General features: G+C 42.6%; 1 protein-coding gene across 1 annotated transcript in view; it reads right to left on the reverse strand.

Moving 5' to 3' along the window:
• Positions 1-285: 285 nt before the first annotated feature.
• The window catches only part of atm (ATM serine/threonine kinase), a 123,193-nt gene continuing 95,498 nt past the window's right edge, over positions 286-27,980 (reverse strand). Inside the window, 12 exon segments of the mRNA XM_055637019.1 lie at positions 286-2,837; positions 5,368-5,513; positions 7,964-8,027; positions 11,241-11,355; positions 13,000-13,086; positions 14,968-15,133; positions 17,278-17,427; positions 22,680-22,796; positions 24,600-24,740; positions 26,390-26,469; positions 26,979-27,117; positions 27,760-27,909. Of these exon segments, the coding sequence (XP_055492994.1) occupies positions 2,657-2,837; positions 5,368-5,513; positions 7,964-8,027; positions 11,241-11,355; positions 13,000-13,086; positions 14,968-15,133; positions 17,278-17,427; positions 22,680-22,796; positions 24,600-24,740; positions 26,390-26,469; positions 26,979-27,117; positions 27,760-27,909 (1,536 nt within the window). The 3' untranslated portion in view covers positions 286-2,656.

Consider the following 27,980-nt stretch of genomic DNA (forward strand, 5'->3'; position numbering starts at 1 on the left):
TTGCCAAGCACATATGTAGCTTGTTTCTAAATGTCGATTGCCCAGTTTCCAATGTCAAGAAAATCTTTCTCAAAGCACTGTCACGTGTGCAGTTGTTCAAGGAAATGGCACCCGAGATTCCGCGATCTCCTCAGCCCGTTTTGACTAGGTGCGGTACATGGCTCTCCACTGTACTCTACTACGCTGCAAATTTTGAAAAGATAAAATAAATCGTCAACAGTTTTGAAGAAGAATTTGCTGCAGTCAGGATCGTCAGTGAAATCATGTAGAAAAAGTCCCTCCACCGCGATCTTGTGTTTATTGCTTCCAATTTTGCAAACTTCCCACAGGCTAACACTTCCCTTGAGAAACGTGGCGAAACATTAGTGAATAACTTACAGGTTTTCAACAAAGTAACTGACGATATTCGTAAAGTTCCTGGCGATGTAGGTAAAGACATACAAGGAAAATATGAGAGAGTGATTTTAGGTAACAAAGATCTTGAAGAAATGCAAAACATAGCTTAAAGTTCTCAAAGGCAGTTGTAATGCACAAGATATCGACATTAATATAGAGTCTGTAGCTTGTTTCGGGTATGTACCAGTGACCTCAGCTGAGGTAGAAATGTTTTTCACTGAAGGATATTAACACCAGATCATTTGAAAAAAATGCGAGTAATGATGTGCAACCAGGCAACTTTGGTCATTTAATGTAGAATATATTTATATTATCATTTTTAACCATATCTTGGGGGTGGAAATACATGCCTTTTTATGTAAATAAATGCCCTTTTTGTGCCTTCTTGGTAATTTTATTGTGCCTTTTTGCCTGCCTATTTTAGAGTTTTTAGAGCCTAAACTTCCTGGCTCCACTAATCAATTTTGGCGAATATGTGGAAGAGTGCTAAAATGCAAAAGGAAAAAAAAGTTTTGTATTTATAACAAGATTTATATTGTATAGACCTTGTGGACTATGATGGTACCGTATACCGCAGAAGTCGCCAACATTTGCTTGCCGTGAAGGAACCCCGTCCCCCACCGGCCGGTCCTTATGCTCCACCGCTTCAGTTCCAGCCGCCTGCTGCCCTACCTTCCACCAGCCCCAGCACGTCCCACACTCCTCCACGACCAGCGGCTATGACTAACCACGGGTCTACCCCTCCTGCATGCTTCCCCTGTCGGCCACCACTGGTGTCCCCCGCTACTTGCTCGCTTCCAGGTTCACCCTCTCCCTCTAATCTTTCCGGTGAAGGAGGAGAGGGTTTGGTCCGCACACGTTCGGGTCGTATTAGTAGACCGCCCGATAGATATGGTGAATTTGTCTAATTCTTATGGCATGTGTGCTCACTATACTTACTCTTTAGGGGGAAGGATGTAGATTAGCTTATGCATGACATCCAATCATAATAGGTTAGCATCACTAACCCCACCTTACTGTGCCATTTATATTAACACCCACTTCCTACACTGCTCAGTTCTGGAAGCAGTCAGGATGCTCTGACAACTAACAATCTACTGTACTGCTATAGTTGACAAATTGATTAAAGATGATCTTGGATTACATATTGTGTGAATCTCTTGTTTACAAATATCATGGCAGTATTTTTTATTTTTTTTAAATCTTTCACAATTGGACATACATCCTTATCAAGTAAAATGGCTTTTGATCCTAAAGGTAAAATGCTCTGCATAGGCTGATACACACAAAATGCCTTTTATCCAAGTGTAGATAAGGAGCTTTCTAACACATAATGGAAATATCAGATCAGACAACTCCATTACAGATTTAGTTTCGATTATAAACACAATTTACAACTTCCAGGAGGCACAAATAATTAAATCTAATGTGCAGTTGATCAAAGTTCCTTAGAGTTTCAAACTGCACTGTGGACTAAAATTAAATTTGAACATTTCAATTAGTCAAATTTTTATGTCTGTACAAAATGAAAATCTTTGTATTTTAATAGTATGACATTGACTAATTATACATCACTACAGCTGATATTAGTTTTGCCGAAACATCTTTGCTTGTTTCCGATGAGTGAATAATTATTAAAAAAAACAATTTAGAGACATAACGTCTCTAGAAATGCAAACATTTCCTTTCTACCCGAGAGTAAGTTGCATGTGACAGAGTAAATTCACTGAACCCAAAGTACCAATGAGAAACGATGATCAGGCCAGAGATTCAAGACTTGATTCTGTGATTCACAGTCTCCTGAATGTCCTTTGCAGAGAGTAGGAAATTCAGCCAAATATGCATACAAAACACAGGGAATCAGCAGCAACCTTTACAAAAGTATTTTGTTTTGGTTTGAAAGCTATCATTATGGCAATCTAGGCATGAAAGCGCCCGAGTTTGACACTGAATAATTAACTACAAGAGCCCTTGCATGTTTTTTGCCCTTGACATAGTTGAATTGCTTCTTGGGATATCAGAGGATATCTGTTATTCGAGTGCTACCTCATATCATTATTGGAAGAAAGTTGATATCTATTACCAGTTAATTAAAATGGAAAATAACTAATTTGAAGCATGTGACAAATACTTCAACTGGAAGTACAGATTTATACATACGCAGAAATATTTTACAGCTGGTACATTTGTGCTTTAGAACAAAAATAACCTTAAGTTCAGCAGAACCATAGAGTACTTCTAAACCCCATTAATTCTCTGATTATACCCAAGGCTGCCAGCCGGGAAAGAGCCGACTGAGATTCTTTGGGTCTCTGGCTTGTTGTATGAGTAGGTTCACCTGCCCACCAACACTGAGGACTGCACCTTCTTCAACGCCCTTCAATTTCTCCTGAAGTCTCAGAAAGACACGTTCTGCCACTTTGTTGATGCTCTTGTCATCACTGTTGAAAGAAAATATGGCAGATGACCATGGATCTGAGGCAGGTACTTTAAATGCAAGACACAAGTTTTGTTTAGAGAAACAGGCCCTTCGGCCCACCAAGTCTACACTGATCTTCAAATACCTGTACACTAGTTCTATGTTATCCCACCTTTACATCCTACACACGAGGGGCAATTTACAGAAGCCAATTAACCTACAAACCTGCACATCTTTGGAATGTGGGAGCAAAACAAAGCACCTGGAGAAAACCCACGAGGTCAAAGGGAGAATTCACAAACAGCACCTGTAGTCAGTATGGACCAGGTTTCTGGCACTGCAAGGCAGCAACTCTACCGTTGTGCCATTGAACCATTTGCGACCTTTATTATAAAAATCTCGAGGTAATTCAAAGTTTAGCAGACCAATATCAACGCTAATCCCTAAAGAGATGTGCCATCAATATCTTCCAGCCCCTCTCCCCACCCCCAATTTCCTGCCAATCCATCCACCTCCCAAGGTCAGTGCTAAGAGATAATCCCATTGAAAAATTCAACATTCTAATGAGGCTTAACAGGGTGGATGTAGGGAATTATGTTCCCCTTCTCGATGTGTCTGGCACCAGGAATCACAGACTCTTAATAAGGATCAACAAGATAATTCAAGATAAAAATGAAAAAAAAAAAGTTCTTGCACACAGAGGGTAGTGACATTTTGTAACTCTTCACTGAGAGCGGCTTTGGCGATTATTTCATTGGGTTTATTGAAGATAATCATGAGAATTTTGACCATAAAACATATGAGCAGAATTAGGCCATTCAGCCCATTGAATTTGCTGAAGTTTAGTTTATGATCGAGCTTTATCATCGAGTTTTAGTTTATGATACAAGAGATCATTTTTATCATTTAAAAATAAATTGGATAGTTATATGGATGGGAAGGGAATGGAGGGTTATGGTCTGAGCGCAGGTATATGGGACTAGGGGAGATTATGTGTTCAGCACGGACTAGAAGGGTCGAGATGGCCTGTTTCCGTGCTGTAATTGTTATATGGTTATATGTTGATGGTGCAGGAAAGTGGTGCTGAAGTAAAGATCCAGCCATGATGTTGTTGACTGGTGAAACAGGCACAAGGGGATAATCAGCTACACCTGCTTCTATTGCTTATTTTGACATGAATATATATACAATACTATATAATTATTATATTATTATATAATATTCTTATATGATACAAAATAATAGTATGTATACCCCATGTATAATTTCAGATTTTAACATATGAATTTATACATGGGATATTATTTCTAAGTGCACAGTAAGGAGGATAATAACAAACGTTAGGAGAATGCAGACAGACTGGTAAAATTCGGAGTCACATGGTCAGTGAAATTTAATGCAGAAACCGTGAAATTATTTATTCTGGTTGGAAGGATGGGAAGATAGAATTCTCTGCATTTACATTAGCTTTCATGCCATTAGAAAAAGAGTGCTCTAAGAAATGACATGCAGGATTGTTGGCTTTATAAGTTAAAAGTTATGTTACCAAACCTTTATGAGCATGGAATAATATAGCACAGGATCAGGCCCTTCAATCCACAAAGACTATGCCAAACATGATACCAACTCCCAAATCTATCATTTTTGCGATTGCAATGTTCCTTTCAAGTGTAAAGCGAAAGTGGGCAGTGTGCCAAACATTTTAACTCCCCTTCCCATTCCCACACTGGCCTTTCTGTCCGGGGCCTCCTCCACTATCAGAGTGAGGCCACATGCAAATTGGAGGAACAGCACCTCACATTTCGCTTGAGCAGGTTACAAACCAGCGGTCGGTATGAGGTTGATTTCTCTAATTTCACATAACCCTTGCATTCACTCTCCCCCCTTCTCCCCCCCTGGTCATCCTATTAGGTCCACTGTTTGTATCCCTGTGTACCTTCGTTATCACCTCTTCTCCAGCAAACAATGAGCTATTATGGGCTCCACCTTTCCTTGGTTATCTGTTACCGGTCCCGATTTGCTCTGGCGTTTACCTATCTCCAGTTCTCTTTCCTCTATTTCAGTATGAAAAAGGGTTCCAACCCAAAATATCACCCATCCATTTTCTCCAGAGATACTGCCTGACCTGCTGAGTTACTCCAGCACTTCGTACCTATCTTTGGTATAAACCAGCATCTGCAGTTCCTTTCTACACATACATTGTCATAACACATGTTCAACCTAATAGGCTGCAAATTATGGGAATAATATGAATGTCAAGGGTAAACTCTGGCAACATGCTGTAGAAAACCTGTGGTTTGACACTTCCCTCCATCCTTCACACCACAATCCCAGCTATTTGAGTATTTCTTCATTTTTCAAAATAATTTTATCTACATTATTTTATTCTTTGCATCTTCTCAACAACTCTTCCCATGATGCTCAACATTAGAAATAGCTTGTTTGCAAAATTAGTGACACCAGCAAGCAATTGCTCCTTAATAGAATGGATAAAATGAGCTTAAAACCTCTGGCATTGATCATTACATATCTTAAACCATACTGATCCTTACGTAATCTTTCCATCACATTCGTTGTCGTCCCCAGCCACAGAGTTGTTCAACGTGGAATGAAGGTCTGTATCTTCAGGCCTCTGTTGTAGGTGAAGTGCTTTTAAAGGATTCATGGTCCAATCAAAAAGAGGGTCATATAGCAGCACCTACAAAGCATGAATGTAGAGGAAAGGACAAAAGATTAAAGACAGAATCATATCTTCATAAAGATTTTGCTCTCATTTTGAATTGACATTAAGACGTCAGTAGGATTGGTTGGGAAAACTTTGATCACTTTCTCTGGAGTGTTGTATGCCGAGGACCTGATAGAAATTTATAAAAATACGAGAGATATATAGTTTAGTTTAGTTTAGAGACACAGCACGGAAACAGAATCTTTGGCCCACCGAGTCCATGCCGACCAGCGATCCCCGCACATCAACACTATCATACATACTCTAGCGATGATTTACTGTTATACAAAGCCTATTAACCCACAACACTGTACATCTTTCGAGTGTGGGAGGAAACCAAAGATCTCGGAGGAAACCCACACAGTCACGGGGAGAATATACAAACTCCGTACAGACAGCACCCGTAGTCAGGATCGAATCAGGTCTCCGGTGCTGGAAGCAACTCGACTGCTGCGCCACCGTGACGCCTGAATAGGGTCGAGAGTCAGTCTTGCTCCCAGAGCGGAAATGTCAAACTCTAGAAAGCATAGGTTTAAGGGGAGAAGGGAAGGTTTAAACAAGATTCAAGAGGCTACTCTTTTATTTTCCCCAAGAGAGAGTATTTAGTTTAGTTTAGAGATACAACGTAGAAATGGACGGAAGGAACGCAAAAATAAATTTGGGCAGAGATGGGTGTGGAACTGGAAGTGAACAACAACATGTTCTAGGATCTTAACAGAAAAAAAACCCAATTTGGAGACAGAGCAGTCATTGTGTAAGATGGAAGAATGGTAATTGGGTATTTACAGAATTACTCGGCACTGAAAAAGAAAACTATTGGTTTTATTGGATGTAGTGTACCTGGACATCCAGAAAGCATTTGATAAGGTCCCACATAGAAGATTTGTGGGCATAATTAGGGCACATGGTATTGGAGGTAGAGTGCTGACATGGATAGAGAAGTGGTTGGCAGCCAGGAAACAAGGAGTAGGGATTAACGGGTCCCTTTCAGAACAGCAGGCAGTGACTAGTGGGGTACCACAAGGCTTGATGCTGGGACCGCAGCTATTTACAATATACATCAATGATTTGGATGAAAGGATTCAAAGTAATATTAGCAAATTTGCAGATGACACAAAACTGGGTGGCAGTGTGAACTGTGAGGAGGATGCTGTGAGAATGCAGGCTGACTTGGACAGGATGGGGGAGTGGGCAGATGAAGTTTAATGTGGATAAATGTGAGGTTATCCACTTTGATAGCAAAAACAGGAAGGCAGATTACTATTTAAATGGCATCAAGTTGGGAAAAGGGGAAGTAGAACGGGATCTGGGGGTCCTTGTCAATCAGTCTATGGAAGTAAGCATGCAGGTACAGCAGGCAGTGAAGAAAGTGAATGGCATGTTGGCCTTCATAACAAGAGGAATCAAATATAGGAGCAAAGTGGTCCTTCTGCAGTTGTACAGAGCCCTAGTGAGACCACACCTGGAGTATTGTGTGCAGTTTTGGTCCCCTAATTTGAGGAAGGACATTCTTGCTATTGAGGGAGTGCAGCGTAGGTTTACAAGGTTAATTCCCGGGATGGCGGGACTGACATATGCTGAGAGAATGGAACACCTGGGTTTGTATACTCTGGAGTTTAGAAGGATGAGAGGGGATCTCATTGAAACATATAAGGTTGTTAAGGGCTTGGACACGCTAGAGGCAGGAAACATGTTCCCGATGTTGAGGGAGTCCAGAACCAGGGGCCACAGTTTAAGAATAAGGAGTAAGCCATTCAGAACGGAGACGAGGAAACACTTTTTCTCACAGAGAGTGGTGAGTCTGTGGAATTCTCTGCCTCAGAGGGAGGTGAAGGCAGGTTCTCTGGATGCTTTCAAGAGAGAGGTACATAGGGCTCTTAAAAATAGTGGAGTCAGGGGATATGGGGAGAAGGCAGGAACGGGGTACTGGTTGGGGATGATCAGTTATGATCACATTGAATGGCGGTGCTGGCTCGAAGGGCTGAATGGCCTACTCCTGCACCTATTGTCCATTGTCTATTAGCTAGAATGAAATAGGATATAAAATTGGGTGGGGAGCAGAGTGAGGGGAAAACGGCATAAAGATGAACATAGAACAGTGCAGTACAGGAACAGGCCGTACAGCCCATAATGTCTATGCTGAACATAATGCCAAGATGATTAATCACGTCTGTCTGCACGTGATCCATATGTCTATTTTAACTGTATGATAGATAAGGACATTAGGATTAGTGGGCAAGTTGGCTGAAGGGCCTGCTTCCACAGTGTAAGACTCTGTATGACTAAAGCATGGCATAGTTAAGCTCAACTTGTAAAAAAGACAGTCCAACCAGCTTATTATGTATGCAGCATCTGGGGCGGGGATGGATGTGAAAATGTGGTATTTAATGGAGCAATAAAGTGAGATTGCTTGATAAAATTACCTCAAGGATTGTTAACAAGGCCTCCTGAGAACTTCGCATAACTTCCATCGTCTTTTCACAACACCTGAAGAATGGGACGTCATAAAATTATTACCGTAGGCGAGTCGGCATTTACATGAAATGAAAAGTTGGTTTCTCAGTATACAAGTTCTACTCACTAATACAAAAATAAGTGCATGCATTGCAGATATCAGGTGCAACATCTATCCAAATTAAAGACAAATTATTGAGAATCAATTTCATGGGGAGAGGAGATGAAACATTTCAAGCAGATGTTGTTCAGCAAATAAGGAATCTTTCTTATTTGAGCGAAGACCTGGCACAAATCTGCATTTCTGCGTGTTTTGCCTTTAAAATTGTTTAATATTAGCTCTAACAAACTTTGTTGGTATGATACCATTTTCACAGGCTACAGTGCCCTCCATAATGTTTGGGACAAAGACCCATCATTTATTTATTTGGCTCTGTACGCCACAATTTGAGATTTGTAATATAAAAAATCACATGTGGTTAAAGTGCACATTGTCAGATTTTATTACAGGCCATTTTTACACATTTTGGTTTCACCATGTAGAAATTACAGCTGTGTTTATACTTAGTCCCCCCCATTTCAGGCCACCATAATGTTTGGGACACAACAATGTCATGTAAATGAAAGTAGTCTTGTTTAGTATTTTGTTGCATATCCTTTGCATCCAATGACTGCTTGAAGTCTGCGATTCATGGACATCACCAGTTGCTGGGTTTCTCCTCTGGAGATGCTCTGCCAGACCTGTATTGCAGCCATCTTTAGCTTATGCTTGTTTAGGGGGCTAGTTCCCTTCAGTTTTCTCTTCAGCATATAAAAGGCATGCTCAATTGGGTTCAGATCGGGTGATTGACTTGGCCATTCAAGAATTGACCCTTTTTTAGCTTTGAAAAACTCCTTTGTTGATTCAGCAGTATGTTTGGCATCATTGCCTTGCTGTAAAATGAACCACCGTTTTGAGGCATTTGTTTGAACTTGAGCAGATAGGATGTGTCTATAAACTTCAGAATCCATTATGTTAGTACCATCAGCAGTTGTATCATCAATGAAGATAAGTGATCCAGTGACGTCAGCAGCCATACATGGTCAGGCCATAACATCCCCACCACCGTGTTTCACAGATGAGGTGGTATGCTTTGGATCTTGGGCAGTTCCTTCTCTCCTCCATACTTTGCTCTTGCCATCACTCTGATGTAAGTTAGTCTTTGTCTCATCTGTTCACAAGACCTTTTTCCAGAACTGTGGTTGCTCTCTTAAATACTTCTTGGCAAACTAACCCGGCCATCCTATTTTTGCGGCTAACCAGTCGTTTGCATCTTGCAGTATAGCCTCTGTATTTCTGTTCATGAAGTCTTCTGCGGACAATAGTCATTGACAAATCAACACCTCAAGACTCCTCCTGATCTGTCGCATAGGTGTTTGGGGAATTATTTTTATTAGAGAGAATTCTTCTGTCATCAGCTTTGGAAGTCTTCCTTGGCATGCTAGTACCTTTGCGGTTAGTAAGCTCACCAGTGCTCTCTTTCTTCTTAGTGATGTTCCAAACAGTTGATTTTGGTAAGCCTAAGATTTGGCTGATGTCTCTAACAGTTTTATTCTTGTTTCTCAGTCACATAAAGGCTTCTTTGACTTTCATTGGCGCAAATTTGGTCCTCATGTTGATAAATAGCAATAAAGGTTTCCAAGGTGATGGAAAGACTGGAGGAAAGACTAGGTGCTGTGAGCTCTCTTATACCTGCATTAAGGAGGCAATTAAACACACCTGAGCAATTACAAATGACAGTGAAGCCACGTGTCCCAAACATTACGGTGCCCTGAAATGGGGGGCACTATGTATAAATAAAGTTGTAATTTCTACATGGTGAAACCAAAATGTATAAAAACGGTCTTTAATAAAATGTGTCAATGTGCACTTTAACCAGATGTGATTTTTTTTCTAATACAAATCTCAAATTGTGGAGTACGAGGAAAATAAATAAATGACGAGTCTTTGTCCCCAACATTATGGAGGGCACTGTAGGTGAAAGGTACAATAATCCCAAGCAATATTCAAACTTTATTTACTGATATATATTTTATACCTAAACGTGTTAATGATTATAAGAAATGAAGATCAATGTATAAGAATGGTTCCTGAGATAAACAATATTCAATAGTCTGAAGAAAGGTCTCAACCCGAAACCTTAGCCATTCCTTCTCTCCAGAAATGCTGCCTGCCCCGCTGAGTTACTCCAGCATTTTGTGTCGACCTTCGATTTAAACCAGTATCTGCAGTTCTTTCCAAAACAATATTCAATGTACTTCCAGCAATCACTTAAAGCAGAACTGGTAATATTGTGCAAGTTCCTTTAGACTTCAAGGATTGCAGGAATCTGTATGACTCAATTGTTGCTCCTGGTACCAAAGTTTTCATGTGCGGGAAGAAACCGGAGCACTCCGAGAAAACCCACGCGGTCACAGGAAGAATGTGCAAACACCATGCAGACAACACCCATAAACAGAATCGAACCCGGGTCTCTACCACTCTACCACTGCACCAGTGTGTCACCCATTGACAAAAATAATATATCCCTCTTGTTGATCTGTACTTGAGTATTTTTCTTTCTTTCCTGATCTCCTGCATATCTCCAGCCAAGAGGGGAGGCACGCTGGCATAGACTAACCTCTGGTCAGCAAGGAATCACCCAGCCTTACTCAGCAACAAAACATCTGATGCCACAACTGAAGACAGAAACGCTCCATGGACTTAAGGACTTCTAAAGTGCAGTACCACCACGGGATATGCTTAGTATTACAAACTCAATTTGATTCGTATCACCTATAATTCTTTCTGAATTGTAATTAAACATGGTCAAATATTTGGCAATTTTATAAATGGGCACATAAAATCTTTATTACCTTCAAAGTACCTGTATAATAGTCTTTCTAGAGCATGTACCTTTGATTTATTTAACTGGAAAAGTAATGCAGCTAAAAAATACCCCTGCAGTTATATGGGCTAAACCTGGAAGAATAAGACTAGCTTAGGTGGGGCACCTTTAGCTGGCATGGGTAAGTTGGGCCGAAGAGCCTGTATCCATGGGGGGCGCTGTAAGTCCTATGCCTTTGACTAAGTGGAGGAAGACTGTTTTGCATGCAGTTATATGAACTTACACATATTACTGGTAATGAATTCTAGTTTTTAAACTATTTATTTGGTAAGGCCAATAACATATGGTGAAAGACACAGTAGTTGCTTCTATTCATTACCTCCTGAAAACCCCCTCCACACCAGTGATGCCCATTCCATCAACGATGTCCCGAGTTAGGCGGAACGGAACTGTCTCTGGAGTGGGAAGAATCTTTCCTTGCTCAAATGCAACCCCTATTGAGGGAAAAATGAACATAAAGATCAAGTGAATGAGTGACCCGTTACCCATCATCATTAATGAAAACAAGTTCTTGCATCTTTAACATTCCCCTCATGATTATCCGCATCCACGACAGCATGGTTTGGGAACAGCTCCATCCAAGACCGCAAGAAATCCAAGACCACAAAAAATTGCAGTTGTGGACGTGGCCCCAACCATCATGCAAACCAACCACCCTTCTATTGACTCTATCTACACCACGCTGCTTCAGCAAGGCCAGCACAAAATAATCAAGGACCAGTCTCACCCGTCACTCCCTCTTCTCCCCTCTCCCATTAGGCAAGAAGTTTGAAACTGCACATCTGGAGATTCAGGGACAGTTTGTTCCCAGCTGTTATCAGGAGACTGAACTGTCCTTGCACCAACTGGAAAGTGGTCCTTACCTCCCAGCTACCTCACTGGAGACCTTTGAACTATCTTTAATCTGACTTTACCTTGTATCTGTACACAGTGGACGGCTTGATTGTAAGCATGTATATAGTCTTTCTGCTGACTGGGTAGCATGCAACAAAAAGCTTTTCCCTGTACCTCGGCACTCGTGACAATAATAAACTAAATTAAATCACAAAAGTGTGCTGATATGCAGTGGTTCTGAATGGTCAAAAAGAAAACCCTTTTAAAAGGTGATAGTTACAACTGCAAGTAATTAGTTAATGTGTTTGCTAATGTAGGCCTAATCCAATCAAGATTATTGCATAAAAACCACTGAAAGAGATAATGTTACCTCTACAGTATTTGAAGTGAAGAATGTGCTGTGAGAAATGACTAAAGCCACCCCAAGCACAAATATGTAACTTATAGGCAATACTGTGTCATTCAAAGAGTTAAATTGAATGTTAAATTGCGATGCATTTAAGAGATTGGTTTCAGAAAAAACTGGAGTGATAGCAACCTACATATCTGGAAGAGCAGTATAGTGTGGGCTTACTACTGCCACATATTGTACCTCTTAACATTGAATAATATAAAAAAATATTACAGATGATGGAACCTACAGGAAGCCACAATGGTTGGTGCTGGGTTCAAAGTTGCTTGTGATTGACATTAACCATTTGGATGACAATGTAATAAATTGATGACATCGTTAGTAAAATAGCAGATGACATGAAGATGGGTGGGATAGTGGAGAGTGAGGAAGATGGGGTAGGGATATGTGGAACAAGTTGCCAAAGGAAGATATAGGAACGGATACAATTATGACTTTCAAAAAACATTGGACAGATATATGGATAGGAATTGTCTAGATGGATATGGGTCAAATGCAGGTAAATGAGTAGCCCAAGTTGGGCCAAAGGACCTATTTCCATGCTGTATGGGTCTATGATTCTAGGAATACTAAACATCAATATTATGACTATTCAGGAGACCATTGCAGGATCTTGACTGCTTCCTTGATGCCTCATTGACAAGGATACACATATTAAAGTTAATGCTTCACTTAACACTTGCTGCATTCAGGTCAATTTTCAGACACCTAGTGGAAATATTCACTTGAAACTGCATTGATTTCTCTGCAAGTTCAGTTAGAAGCGTAAATGCTAATTGATTTTGAATGGCTGAATATGCAGACACGAACACTGAGATTACTAACGGCTTACCCAGATCTATGTGCACAAGTTCAGCTGACTCTTCATCTATGAGGATGTTCTGTACGTGTCTGTCACCAAGACCGACAATGTAGCAAACTGCAATAAAGAAAATTACTGTGTTAATAACGGGAAAGTAAACTACAATTACCATTATCTATTTGATGTAACAACAATTTTGCAGTCATAGAACAGTACAGCACAAAACTCTTCCTCGCCTTCACACCAGTCTGAGCTAGAGGCTGTACACGTTCCCAAGATCCCCAGATTAAGGAGGCAAAGTGGTGCAGCAGGAGAGTTGCTGCTTTGCAGGGCATGAGACCCAGGTTCCAGGGGCGGAAATCGCTATCAAAACGGGGGGGGGGGGGGGGGATTTTGGTGGCCGCAGGCATACAAACGCGTGGCTTCGTCCGTGGGCCCTGTGGACGGTAACATCGGGAGCTGACCGGGTTGGTGACCGACTCTGAACTCCAGCAACAGCAGGCTTGTCCGCCCCGAATTGTGGGGCTTGAATCGAACTGTTCGCGGGGCCTTTCATCGTCTGGCGCGGCTTAAAATCGGCCACGGGATCTTCCATCGCCCGACGGGGGCTTCAGCATCGGGTGCCTCGATCGCTTCGATGCAGCAGTTAGACTGCCTGACCGCGGGGCTATGGAAGATCCCGCAGCCGATTTTAAACCGCGCCGGGCGATGAAAGGCCTCGCGAACGGGCATTCAGTACTTAGAAAGCGTCTGTTACTCGCTCTATGATCTTTGGTCCCGCGCCCCCCTACTTCGGCCTCTGACAGACACCTCTCTCCTCCAATCATCACGCTGAATCATCATGTCCCCCCCCACTGCCTGCTGACCAATGTCTCTCTCGTCCATTCAGCGCCCTCGATCATCAGTCCCACCCCCACTGTCTCGCGGAATGCGGGTTTTTTTTAATATGCTTTTATTCACCGAATTTCAAAATCCGGGTTACAAAACATGGGGGGGATTGTCTTCCACCTCTCAAAACATGGGGGGTGGGACGGGGGTGGGACGTGTGTCCCCCTCATGCCCCCTGGGATTTCCGCCTGACCACTGGTACTCTCTGTAGGGTGTTTGTACGTCCCCCCCTGTGACCGCATGGGTTTTCTCCGGGTGCTCTGGTTTCCCCCCACACTTTAAAGACGTACAGGTTTGTAAGTTAATGACTTTTGCAAAAACGGAAAAAAAAAAGTTCATGGTGCGTCGGATAGTGCTAGTATATGGGGTGATCACTGGTCGGCACTGACTTGGTGGGCCGAAGGGCCTGTTTACACCCTGTATCTCTATAGTCTAAATCTCCCTCTGATAGAGGCTTCACACCAATCATCAATTCAAATGCACAGGAAAGTTCTTGGCGCAGAGGTGTGACAGTCTAGTCCCAGTGACAAGGTTGGGGAGTTGGTTCACCAGCAGGCGGGTGTACGGAAGGTGGGTAGTTTGTTGATCAAGAGGCATTCCACTGACCCAATCGGGGCACAAATTAAACACTGACATTTACTCCCCATCCTTGGGTTGGACAATTCAGCTCATGGACTGGGAATCGAGAATCAGAGGATATAGGTTTAAGGTGAGTGGGTAAAGATGTCATAGAAATCTGCAGGGCAACTTTTTTTTTTTTTATACACAAAGGGTGGTAGGTGTATGTAAAACACCGCCGGGGGAGTTAGTTGAGGCAGGTACTATCAGAACATTTAAGAATCATTTAGACAGTTACGTGGATAAGATAGGTTTAAAGTAATATGGGCCATACGCATGCAGGTGGGACTGGTGTACATGGCGCACACTGGTCGGCATAGGCAAGTTGAGCCGAAGGGCCTGTTTCCACACTGTGTGACTCTACATCTCCAGTACTGGGCAATAAAATCCATGAGGTTTATTGATAAGGGTTCCAAAACTTAGAATTACATATGTGCAATAATCTGAGAAGCATGTTTTCAACTCACAATACAAGAATAAACAGTGACATACCAATTGAAGACGTAGCCACACTTCGAGTGTATCCAAGACGCTTTTCAAACCAAACGGCTGGATCCAAAAACTTCTCCATACAGAAATATCGGAAGACAGGCCGGAAATTCTTACAGACATCCATGAAGACTTGATATTTACCTTCAAAGCTCAGTTTCTGTGCTTCCTGTAATGAATCATATGTTATGATATAGCATTTGGTGCTGATGGATTGATAAATTACTCTTATCTAAAACTATTTTTCTATTTTTCCCACCATCTAATGAGAGAGTAGGCATCCATAGATTCTAGTCTGTAACATACAATCTACTGTCGTTATTATGGACCTCTTTACAATGGGTTTCGGTCATAGCAGATGGAGCATCCCTACAGTAATCAGACACCACTGTCTCTTTAAGAACACAGGCTGCTAGCTACACTGCGGAATGCTGTAGAAATTGACAAGCAGTTGCTTCGATGAACACTTGAGCAATGACATTAATTTACTCATAGCCTTTAGTATTTTTAACGCAGTAACAAAAATGCATTTTTAGCTGTTGAAAGGAACTTTCTATTTGACAACGTCGTTGTTTCATGGAGTGACCGTTCGGTGGTCGGAACCAATCACTTATTCGGTTATGGTGGACAATCGTCAATAACAAAGGTTGTCTGTACTCATTTTTCCACTCAATGGGAAATAGTTTAATCGCGTTTAAAATCACACAATGCGGGTGTCACTGGGAAATCCGGCATTTAATGTACGCCCTGAATTGATAGGGTATTTAAGAAATGGCCACAACAAGTCTGAGCGTTCACCCTATTAACCCTCATGATTTTCAAGAGAGTCAAGAGTCAAGAGTCAATTTAATTGTCATTTGGACCCCTGGGGGTCCAAACGAAATGCCGTTTCTGCAGCCATACATTACACACAAATAGACCCCAGACACAACATAATTACATTTAACATAAACATCCATCACATTGCTGTGATGGAAGGCCAAAAAAAAACTTATCTCTCCACTGCACTCTCCCCCCCCCCCCCGATGTCACAGTCAAAGTCAAAGCCCCCGGCTGGCGATGGCGATTGTCCCGCGGCCATTAAAGCCACGCCGGGTGGTGCGAGGTCGCACACCGGGTCTTGATGTTGGAGCCCCCGGTGTGCGCTCGCAAAGTCCCGCGGCCGTTCCAGCCGCGCGGGGCAGTGCTGTGAGGCCCCGCTCCAGGAGCTCTTCGACCCCGCAACACGGGCGGGAGAATTCGCCGTTGCAGCAGCCCCGAAAAGCGGTCTCCCTCCAGGGAGCCGCGCGGGGTCGTCCGAGCCGTCCGCAGACCCGCAGTAGCAGCCTCCGACTCAGCAGCAGCAGCGGCATCGGCAGCAGCAGCAGCAGCAGCGCTCCTCCACCGCTCCACCCGCTCCGGTCTCGGCCAGCTCCGCGACGGCAACGGTGAGTAGCACCAGAGTCCCCGGCTTCTTCCCGTTGGAGGCCGCTCCTCGTTGCGGCCTCAACGACACCTGAGACCCGACGAGAAAAGGTCGGGTCTCCAGTGCAGGGAGAGATTCAAAAAGTTTCCCACCCCCATCCCCCCACACACACACCCCAACATAAAATAACAAAAAACTACACAGAAACACAGACAAAAAATAACAAAAACGCGGACAGGCTGCAGAGGCCGCTGCTGGCCAGAGCCGCGCCGCCTACCGGATACACCTCTTATACACCTCTATAAGATCATCCTTAACCTCCTGCACTCATAAGAATAAAGGCTGTCCTTTTTTCCTCAAGTCCTGCGTTTCTAGTTGAGGTCCATACTTTCACAATGTCACAAACTCCCAATTCCATGTGCAGCAATGACATTAAACATGACTATTCACTTCATGGTCACTTATCTACAGATTTTCCTCTATTGAGATGTCACTGGCAGAGAATTACTCAATTTAAAATTGTAAGCATGCAACCGATTAAGTGGTTTCCTGATGAATGTTATACCAGCTCAGCCCTGCCATGCATAAACTTATGGCATGGTCGAATATCCAGACACGTTTTTAAAAAAAAACAAAAACACTTTGTGGCTTCTTTGATATTGATATGGCTCTTATTGGATTAAGCCAATTTATTCTCTTATCTTTTCCCTCTGAAGGGTATCAGTTTCAAGAAATAGCGAGAACACTCTGAACAATATCACATGTATGAAATATTAAGTATTGCAGATGGACTTACACCTAGATATATGACCAGTTCCATAAAATGTTAAGACAATCACATTCGAATGCACTACAATTCTTAAATAACTTCAAAAACAGAAGTTTTCAAGAATCTAGTTGTGACTCACAGACATTTTCTTCCTGCATTCTAGGCTGCTCCAGTCGCTTGGTCGATACCTCTTATGGGCTCCTTCATTTGGGTCAACCAGATATTCCCCAATGGGCGTGGTTCCTGCACACCATTCAAGAATGCCACTTCTTTGAGAAAGAGGAATAACCTGCCCAAGAAAAAGGGAGTACATTCAGGTGCAAAGCTCATCAATATACTGCAGCAGGGTTACTTGATGGTTCATAGTGAGGAATAAAATACAAATCACATATAATTTAATTGAATAAATATATTAGTTTCAAATTACTAAAATCAAAATGCATTAGAATTTAGATTGCATGGGATTCAAGGAGAGATAGCTGAACGAATAGAAAATTGGCTTCGTGGAAGGAAGCAGAGGGCGATGGTGGAAGTTTGCTTCTCAGACTGGAGGTCTGTGACCAGTGGTGTATCTTAGGGTTTGGTGCTGGACCCATTACTGTAGGTATGTTGCAAAGCCTACCTGAAGCGTCGCTGAAAATCTGTCGCTGCGGGTGTGCGCGATTTTGGCGCCGTTTAGAGGGGGGCGGGTTTAAAACGCGATTTTCCCTAGGCTGTTCCAATCGAGGATGTTCAGCCTAGTTAATTATTAACGGAAAATCGCTGGAATATTCCGTCGCTTTAGCTATTATTAGTTTTAAAGGCTTTATATAATTGTTGTAGTAGTTTAAAAATTAACCTCTAAACCCGCGACCACCGGCAACCGGCAGGGTCTCATACAGCAGACAACAGAAGGTAGGCTGTTTATTTTTACATTAAAAAGGGCTTCTTAAGATCCCTTTATACAAAGTTTAAAGTTGCGAGTAGCTCATTTTGGGCCCATTATATCCCGCAGTATTTTTCTGGGCATTTGAGGGCACAAATCTAGCGCAATGTGAACGTTCTAAACCAGCGCGTTCACAGGATCCCACTAGAAAGCTGATTTAAATGGACTTTAATTTACAGCAATTGAACACTAAATTCCTTCCATTTGGCCTATAAATTAATGTAAATGAGATTTAAAAATCATGTTTTATTGTGAATTATTTGTGAATATTATTTGGACACTTAGGCTATTTAAAAATGTTAATCATTTATTAAGAAATGGATAGATGTTTAGATCTAGTAATTGAAGTTTGAAATTAGCTCCAATTGGGTAACTAACTAATTATATGCTTTGGTATCAGTGCCTTAGCCTTGTGACGTATTTGGCTCACCTCGATGTACCGAAAAGCCATGATTCATTGAGTCTGCGCCTAGCACGCCAAATCTGGGTACAAGGCATTGGTGAGGCCAATGTACATGGGATTTTGGTCGCCAAATTATAGGAAGGATAATTTCAGGTCATCCAAGTAAGATTGATTTATATTTGTTTCAGAATGCTTCAATCTATGATAACTGAAAATTTCATTCAGTTCTCTTAATTTTTAAGAAAGTTATGGGCTTTTGACTCCACGATCACAGTTTTTTTGTTATGTCCATAGAAAATCAATAGGGAACATAGAAACATAGAAATTAGGTGCAGGAGTAGGTCATTCGGCCCTTCGAGCCTGCACCGCCATTCAATATGATCATGGCTGATCATCTAACTCAGTATCCCGTACCTGCCTTCTCTCCATACCCTCTGATCCCCTTAGCCACAAGGGCCACATCTAACTCCCTCTTAAATATAGCCAATGAACTGGCCTCAACTACCCTCTGTGGCAGAGAGTTCCAGAGATGGAACAAGATGCTAATTTCCGAGTATGAAAATGGCCATAACGTTTAAATACTTGAGATATGAAAGTGAATTAGGTGTCAAATTAAACTTCTTTTTATGCTTTATCTGATGGGATAAATTGCAGACTTGATTTTTAAAATCTCAAAATTTTGTAACATTGCTAATTACTGTTTGTCATCTATACGAGTGAATAGATGAGAATGTACATGGCAAGGTTAGCAAGTTTGCGGATGATATGTGGTATCATGATGATAGGTGGTATAGAAGATAGCAAAGATAGATGTCAAAAATTGCAGCAGGACCTTGATCGGTTGGCTAGGTGGACCGAAGAATGGTTGATGGAATTTAATAAAGAGAAATGTCGTTGCATTTTCGAAAGTATAACATGGGCAGTACCTACACAGGGAATGGTCGGGGTCTGGTGAGTTTTGTAGAGGGATCTGGGAGTGCAAGTAGATAGGGTGGTACAGGACAGATCCTTAAAAAATCCTCAAACACCTGTCCGACAGATCAGAACATGCTTCAGGGGTGGATTTGTCAAGGACCACTATCCGCAGAAGACTTCATGAACAGAAATACAGAGGCTACACTGCAAGATGCAAACCACTGGTTAGCCGCAAAAATAGGATGGCCAGGTTATAGTTAGCCAAGAAGTACTTAAAAGAGCAACCATTGTTCTGGAAAAAAGGTCCTGTGGACAGATGAGATGAAGATTAACTTCTACCAGAGTGATGGCAAGAGCAAAGTATGGAGGAGAGAAGGAACTGCCCAAGATGCAAAGCATACCACCTCATCTGTGAAACACGGTGGTGGGGGGGTTATGGCCTGGGCATGTATGGCTGCTGAAGGTACTGGCTCACTTATCTTCATTGATGATACAACTGCTGATGGTAGTAGCATAATGAATTCTGAAGTGTATAGACACATCCTATCTGCTCAAGTTTAATCAAATGCCTCAAAACTAATTGGCTGGCGGTTCATTCTACAGCAAGACAATGATGCCCAACATACTACTAAAGCAACAAAGGAGTTTTTCAAAGCTAAAAAATGGTCAATTCCAACCCCGCGACACGGGCTGGAGAAGTTGCGTTGCGGGAGGAGCTCCGAAGAGAGATTGCAGATGGACTACACCTAGAAATGACCAGTTCATACCGTATGGCGGAGACAATCACATTCGAATGCACTAAATTCTACATTAACTTCATCTGATGAGAAAAGAAGTTTCAAGAATTGGGGGTGAATCTCATGGACATTTTCTGGGATGTAAGCAGTCTCCCACCCGGGCCCGCGAGCTCCCGATATCACAGTCCACCGGACCTGTGGCTGGAGCCTCCGAGCTCCGGAGTCGGGCCGCAATAGCGAGCCAGCACCGCTCCCCACCACCGCTCCCCACGCGCCGAGGCCAGCCAGTGATGGTAAGTACGCAGCTCCACGACTGGAGCCCCCAGGTCGTTCCGGTTGGAGGCCGCTCCACGGTGCTAGGCCCCAACAACAACGGAGACCCGACCGGGAAAAGGTCTGGTCTCCCGTGCAGGGAAGAGATTTCAAAAGTCCCCCCCTGCCCCCCCACATATACACAGTTAAAAAACAGAATTAAAAAAACACAACAATAACATAGACAAAAAAATTAAAAAGACAGACAGGCTGCAGGGGCCGCTGCAACGCGAGTCGTGCCGCCAACTGGACTGTAGTTCAGTCTGCCGTCTCCATCTATCCATTTCTTCATTTTATAAACCTATCAGATTTCTCCTCAGCTTCCGCTGCTCTGAAGAAAACAATCCAAGCCTCTAACTTGATAAAGCACCTCTGCACTCTCTATAAAATCCTCACATCCTTTCTGTTATGGATGACCAGAACTATACCCAATATGCACTATATCAAATGCCAGCTAACCTAAGGTCTATAAAGCTGCAACATGACTTCCAATGCCCCGATCGATTAAGACAAATATGCCACATGTTCTCTTTACCACTCTATCTACTTGTATGGCTACTTCAATAAGGTATGGTTTGAAGATTTTAAATTTGATACACTGGGGACCCAGCAAGAACAGCGTTAGCGAATGGAAATAATAGAAAAACAGAAGCAAACACTACAGATGTTCAGGCAATGATTTGATAAGAAAGAATGGAAGGAAATAAGTTACAACCAGCTGGAGAGGTGTTGGAGATGCAGGTAAAAACTGAGGGATTAAGTGTACTTTATTTTAAAAAAGGGTACGACGTCAGCTTTAAATGGGAGCTGGAAAATTCCTGAGTAAGGGAAACTATTTAGAGTATCATCAAACATTGAGGACAGGAAGGGAAAGTGAGACCTTAGCGATTAAGAAGCAGTGATAAGACACGTTGACTGAAGAAAGGGATTCAATATCGGTTTCTGAGAAGTGACGCGGTGGGTTTGAGGCAGGTACTATAATAACATTTAATACGTACGACATTACTTTATTGTCAGAGCAAGTCTGAAATTTGTTTTGCCACTTGCAGCACACCAATAAAAGTAAACACCACATTAAAGAAGAGTTTGGCATAAAACATAAATCCATCCCCCCACAATGGTTCCCACTGTGAGGGAAGGCAACAAAGTCCAGTCCACTCCTCTTGTTCACCCCGTAGTTGGGGCCTATTTGAGGCCTCTGCAGTCGCCGCAACGGCGGCCCGATGTTTCAGGCCCTCTCGCCGGCTGATGGTGCTCTGACATAGGGGGAATTCTCTTCAGCGGCTTGGAGACGCAAAACTGCATTTCGTTGTACTCATACTTGTATTTGTGCGATGACATTAAAGTTGAATTGAATTGAATCTGGAACGGCCACTTGCTGCCCGAGACCGCGGCTCCCGAAGTCCACAGGCCGCGTTGGTCGGAGCTCCGACACTGGCGATCTCGGCAAGAGATCCCAGGCTCCGCGGTGTTTAAAGTTCAGCGCCGCCACGGCTGGACGCTCCACAGAACCCACAGCTCCGCGATGTTGGAGTCAGCGGTCTCAGCACTCCGGAGCTTACCCCACGGCGACACGGGTAAGGCATCACCCGCTCCGTGATGGTGCTTCAACGCTGCGCCGCCACCGATGATGAAGATTCTGGCCGGTCCCGGCAGGAAACGCCGCTCCAGACCAGATTGTAGGCCCTCCGACCAGGTAGGGACCGGGAAATACAGTTTCCCCCTTCCCCCCCCCCCCCCCCCCCCCCCCCCCCCCCCCCCCATCATAAAAAAAATTAGACCTCCAAAAACGAGACATTTGACAGGTACATGGATAGGAAAGGTTGAGAGGGATATGAGCCAAAATTGGGCAGGTGGGACTAGTGTTGATGGGGCTTGGGAAAGCTGGGCCGAAGGGTCTGTTTCTGTGCTGTATGAGTCTATTTGTGACATCAAGTCCTGGAGATCTGAGCACAAATATCTAGATTGATATCTCAATGCAGATTGAGGAAATGCCACAATCCCTTTCCACTGAGTTGTTAAACTAAGGCTGATTCTGTTCACTCAGGTACATGTGTTAAAAATCCTATGGCATTACAAAGAAGCGCGGGGAAGTTCATTGTCAATCCCTGCACAGATTTATTAGACAGTTACAGAGCCATAGTGCACAGAAACAGGCTCCTACTTCAACCAAAATTACTAAAATCTTATGGTATGTTCAGAGGCTGTGAAGGTACTATATATTCTTTACATCCACCAGAACAGTTTACCTTGTATGTACGGATAGTCAGCTTTCTCTTTCTGGTTTCCAAATTCTTTTCCAAAAGAGTGTTGCACATCTGAAAAACCTGCTGCATTACGGCATCTTGTCGCAGATCATCCCGACCCTGGAGAAATAGGTCAAATGCATTAATACAACGCTATAACACGATAGTCCATCCTTCCTATAGTGCGGGAACCAGATGCTTCATGTGTGGCTGAACAAATGATTAGTAAAGTCGCAAAGTATTGTCACAATGCTTAATAATGCCCCAATCTATGAGGGCAAGTATGCCACGTGCCTCCTTCACCACCCTAACCACCCATTGCCGCTTTCAGGAAACTATGAACTGGGATTCCTAGGTCTCTGTTCATCACCATTCTTTGGTGTTCTAACATTTACCATATGTTTCCAACCCTTATTTCACCTCAAAATGAATCACCTTGGTCGGGGCTAATTTCCATCTGCCAACACTCTGCCCAACTGACCTATATTCTGCTACAGCCTTTGACAAACTTCCTCATTAGCCCACAACACCACCAATTTTCAAGTCATCTGCAAACTACTCATCATACCGCCTACATTCACATCCAAGCCATTAATCTATATCACAAACAGTTAAAGTCTTAACACTGATTCCTGTGGCGCATCGCTAGTCACAAACTTCCTATCAGGAAATATCCTCCCCCCTATGTTCCCTATGTCTCCTAACTCCAAGTCAACTTTGTATTACATTAGAAGACACAGGTTAATTAATAGTCTTACCTTAGATAATGTTATAAAGCATAAAACACACATTTTAATGTACACCACTCGACTCCACAGACCCACAATTTATGGAGAAGGATAATGCACGCCTAAATTCAGGAAACTTAGCAGATTTGACAGTATAACCACATTAGAATTTCTTTGTTTCCTGCTTGCAACTGGTCATTTTCAGGTGACTGGGTTTCCCAGGGCTCTGGATACTGAAGGGAGGCTTCCAGGTGGGAATGCCTGCAGTAGAAGGATACAGCCAACGATCCCTGAGGACCAAGATCATCCAGTGCTGGAGAAGGGCTTACCTCCTGATCTGGTAGCTGCAGTCTGCAGGATGTGCACCTTTATCAGAGCTCCAGGAAATCCACCATGCACCAGTTAGGCACAAGTTGCGCACAGATCTGAGAGGCGTACCTCATTTAAATAAGATCACGCCTGGCCCAGAACCTGAGTATTAATGCACTTGAGATGAGCTTGGGACAGGTTTCATTTTACCATATGTGCAGGAGGGCACTGCAGATGCTGGTTTAAACCTAATTAGACACAAAAAGCTGGGGTAACTCAGCAGGTCAGACAGCATCTCTGGAGAAAAGGAACAGGTAATGTTTCCGGTTGAGTCCCTTCTTCAGACTGAATTACTTTTTGTGTCTATTTTCATTTTACCAAACCAGTTGTGCAACCCACACTCAACCCATGACACACTTCTATCCATCATATAGTGGGATCCTCAGATCAACAATAATCAATCTCACAGAGTAGAGCAATCGAGAGCCAGAGGACATTGGTTTAAAATGAGGGGGAAAAGCTTTAACAGGAATCTGACAGGTAACTTTTGCACACAAAGGGTGGTGGGTGTATGGAACCAGCTGCCGGAGGTGGCAGTTGAGGCCGGTACTATCGCAACGTTTAAGAAACATTTAGACAGGTACATGGATAAACACAAAATGCTGGAGTAACTCAGCGGGACCGGCAGCATCACTGGTGAAAATGAATGGGTGACGTTTCGGGTTGAGACCCTTGGATAGCACAGGTTTAGAGGGATATGGACCAAAAGCACGCAGATGGGACTAGTGTAGATAGGACATGTTGGTTGGTGTACGCAAGTTGGGCTGAGGGCTGTACGACTCTTTGACTCCATTACACAGATTTGTTCCCTTCAACTGCAAATTACCTTGACTAGCTGCCTTCTCTCTTTGCCATCGGACCCCACACAATCAATGATTTTTGGAAGATTCACTCCTCCTGCTAATCGAAACTGAGACTTGAATGATTGTACAGTGATCAGGTTTTCATACTTTCCAGATGGATCAACCTGAAAGCAGAACAATAAAAAGTTATAAATTAGAAACTGCAGGTGCTCATTTACAAAGAAAAGACACAAAATGCCAAAGGAACTCAGTGGGTCAGGCAGCATCCCTTGAGAACGTGGATATGTGATGTTTTGGGTCAGGAACCTTCTTCAGTCTGACTGCCTTACAAATTAGTCATGGAATACGGTACAGGGTAAATACTTTGAGATCGTTATAAACAATAAGGTACTGCAAATACTTTGAGATAGTTATGAAGAGGGATACATCAGGACTTAATGGGCAAGTCCCACTTAGGCAACTTTTTAGGCAACTGCAGGAGACTATGCAGTCGCCACGTGGACGCCACTTGTTCGCGGGTGGTTGCTGGGGAATCGCCTTCATGGTCGTGAGCAGTTCCTGCATCCTGGGAATTATTCGCGGCCTCATTATGGTCGCCGCGAATTTTTCAACATGTTGAAAAATTAGCGGTGACTAGAATGAAACCGCCATGGAGAGTAGCGAGAATTCTCGTGCCATAGGTGGGTAGCCAGGAGGTCCTAGTGGGTTGCCAGGAAGTCGAAGGTTCTCGTAGATTGTAGCTGGTGCTGACCGGTGAATTTCTTTGGCTCATTGGGGAAAAAAAACATAAGCAGTAGTTTTCAGAACCAAGGATAACCTTGGTTAAATGTTCAGCGAGCTTCACAGCCATGTCTCTCTGGCTTCTTAAAAGTTGTCTCCACCCCTTCTCCCACCCACTTTTAAAGGACGCCCTCTTCACTGCGCTTTAACCGTCTTAATCACAGCACCAACCTTCCTGTTCATCGCGGTGTGTGTGTCTGTATCACATTGGCTTTGCACCGTGTGAATTTCACTCAGACAGCACTCCCCCCGCTTGCCCTGTCCCCCTCCTGCGTAACAGGCTGGTGAAAGAAGGCAAGGTGTTTTTCAGGCGACTGCCAGCAACTTGACGTTTTGTTTAAGAAAGAACTGTAGATGCTGGAAAAACTGAAGGTACACAAAAATGCTGGAGAAACTCAGCGGGTGAGGCAGCATCTACGGAACGAAGGAATAGGTGACGTTTCGGGTCGACACCCTTCTTCAGACCGCCGGCAACTTGACAGTCCTCGGCAGTCGCCTGAAAAATCATCTAAGTGGGACAGGCCCATTAGGATAAACTATTAAATTTGGAAAGGAGAGATTGAAACATCATTAGGCAGTAAATTGAGAGCAGCAGTTATTGAATAAGCCCACACCTGATACATGGTATTTGCTTAAAGCCAGCTGATCAGAGTTCAGGAGTGATAAGGATGGCAAGTTAAGGGAACCTTGGATGGTAGATGGGTGTAAATTTGGTCTAAAAGTAAACATTTGTAAAGTTAAGGAGGGTGAAATCAAATATGACCATTTATAAAGAATGCTGGAAAGACCTCATGGAGGGAAATAGGAAGGCCAGAAGGGGCCATGAAATGTCAATGGTGAATTGGATTAAAGGGCATCCCAAGGTATACATTAAAAACAAGCGGGTAACTGAGGTTGACTTAAAGCGAATCCAATGTGTCAGGTGTAGACTTACTCAATAATTGCTGCTCTCGATTTATTGCTTTATAATGTTATAATCCGTATACATACATTAAAAACAAAAGGTAAATAAGGTCACTGTTATTGATTTTACCTTAACTTCCATTGTTGGAATAACAACTTCAAGATTCTTTATTTTTGTGATAGGCTGTATTGCAGGAATTTCAATGGCTTCTACAATTAGAGAAGGCACAATAATTTTTAAATACTTTGTTATATAGAAATAATTAATCATTTAAATCATACAACTGAGAAAGGTTAGGAATGCAGGAAAACTAAACATGGAAAGTACCAGACCAATTCCTTCCACATATCGTCAATATATATTTTTTTAAATCGGCATAAGCACCATAGATCTATCCAAGTAGTTCTTCACTTCCTTCTCTTAAACAGGTAGCCCAAGTAACCAGACCAAAAGTAAGAATGCTTTTTAGAAGTGAAAGTATCTAAATATGCAACATATCCAGCTCACTACCAAACTTGACTTACATAAGAAATCATATCATTTAGCGAGGAGCAATAGAAAATGGGAAATGTAAGACAAATCACTTTTGATACCCCTAACGAACCTCAAGAAAATATGTTTTCCTTTTCTATTAATATTGGTTTCCATACATATTTTTAAACAATTAATGAAATTTGGGTTGGTAAATAATGAACATAAAATGTTAACAACTACTTACTTCTTTCTGTTTTCCATTTACTAGTGTCCATATTTGCAAGCGTGATTAAGGAATCACATAATCTCTCAATGTCCTTTATCATTTTAGCTTTAGATTTTCGAACGGTATTTATTATGTTACTGGCAGCATCCATTCTCTCCTAAAGCAGTAATAACATTGTTGAGACGATCTGAAAGGAATACTATCCACAGCAATGAAATATCTATTATTTTGCAAATGTGAAAGATACTTTTTAGTTTAAATGTCATACCTATCAAAACTCTACTTTATAAGGTTATCAGTGAAGGAAGGAATGGGTTGACAATTCAGTCACTCGGAATGTGAATCCATTCCATGTGCAAAGTTGTCAATTGTGATCATTTTGGAGAAAGCAGGAACTGCAGATACTGGAATTTTGAGCGAAACACAAAATGCTGGAGTAACACAGCAGGTCAGACAGCATCACTGGATGACACGGGAGTCCGCCAGAGATGCTGCTTGACCCACTGAGTTACTCCAACGTTTTGGAGTCAATTTGGTGCATCTGTTACGCCGAGCACTTCATGGACAGCAACATATAGATACCAGATGCACAGCAGTTTATTTATGTGTAGACAGAGAAGGAACAGGTGGTCACCAGGCAGAATAGGAGAAGCAAGCAGGTAGGTACTGGTAAAGGCAATTGTTCCTGGGGGGAGTGACACTGGGAGGAAAGAGAGTGAGAAGTAATAAAGGATTCATGAGTAGTTTACAATTGAGGGGTAATCTGATTCTGATTACTCATCACATTTTACCAACAAACCTGATCTAAGTGTGGCATCTCCTTTTTAGTATGTTTACCCCTCCTCTGTTCTTCAGGTTTCCCTAGAATGTCATCCTTGTTTGCATTGGATAAGGCTAAAATGATAAACAGTGTGTGATGTGGATGATCCAATGAAGTTCTTTCAATTAGCTGTAAGACATTAATAAAACAAAATTATGAGAATACATTGTTATTTATGAAGGAGACAGACAAAAATTCAA

The sequence above is a fragment of the Leucoraja erinacea genome, chromosome 6 (genome assembly GCF_028641065.1).
Source record: "Leucoraja erinacea ecotype New England chromosome 6, Leri_hhj_1, whole genome shotgun sequence".
Lineage (NCBI taxonomy): Eukaryota > Metazoa > Chordata > Chondrichthyes > Rajiformes > Rajidae > Leucoraja > Leucoraja erinaceus.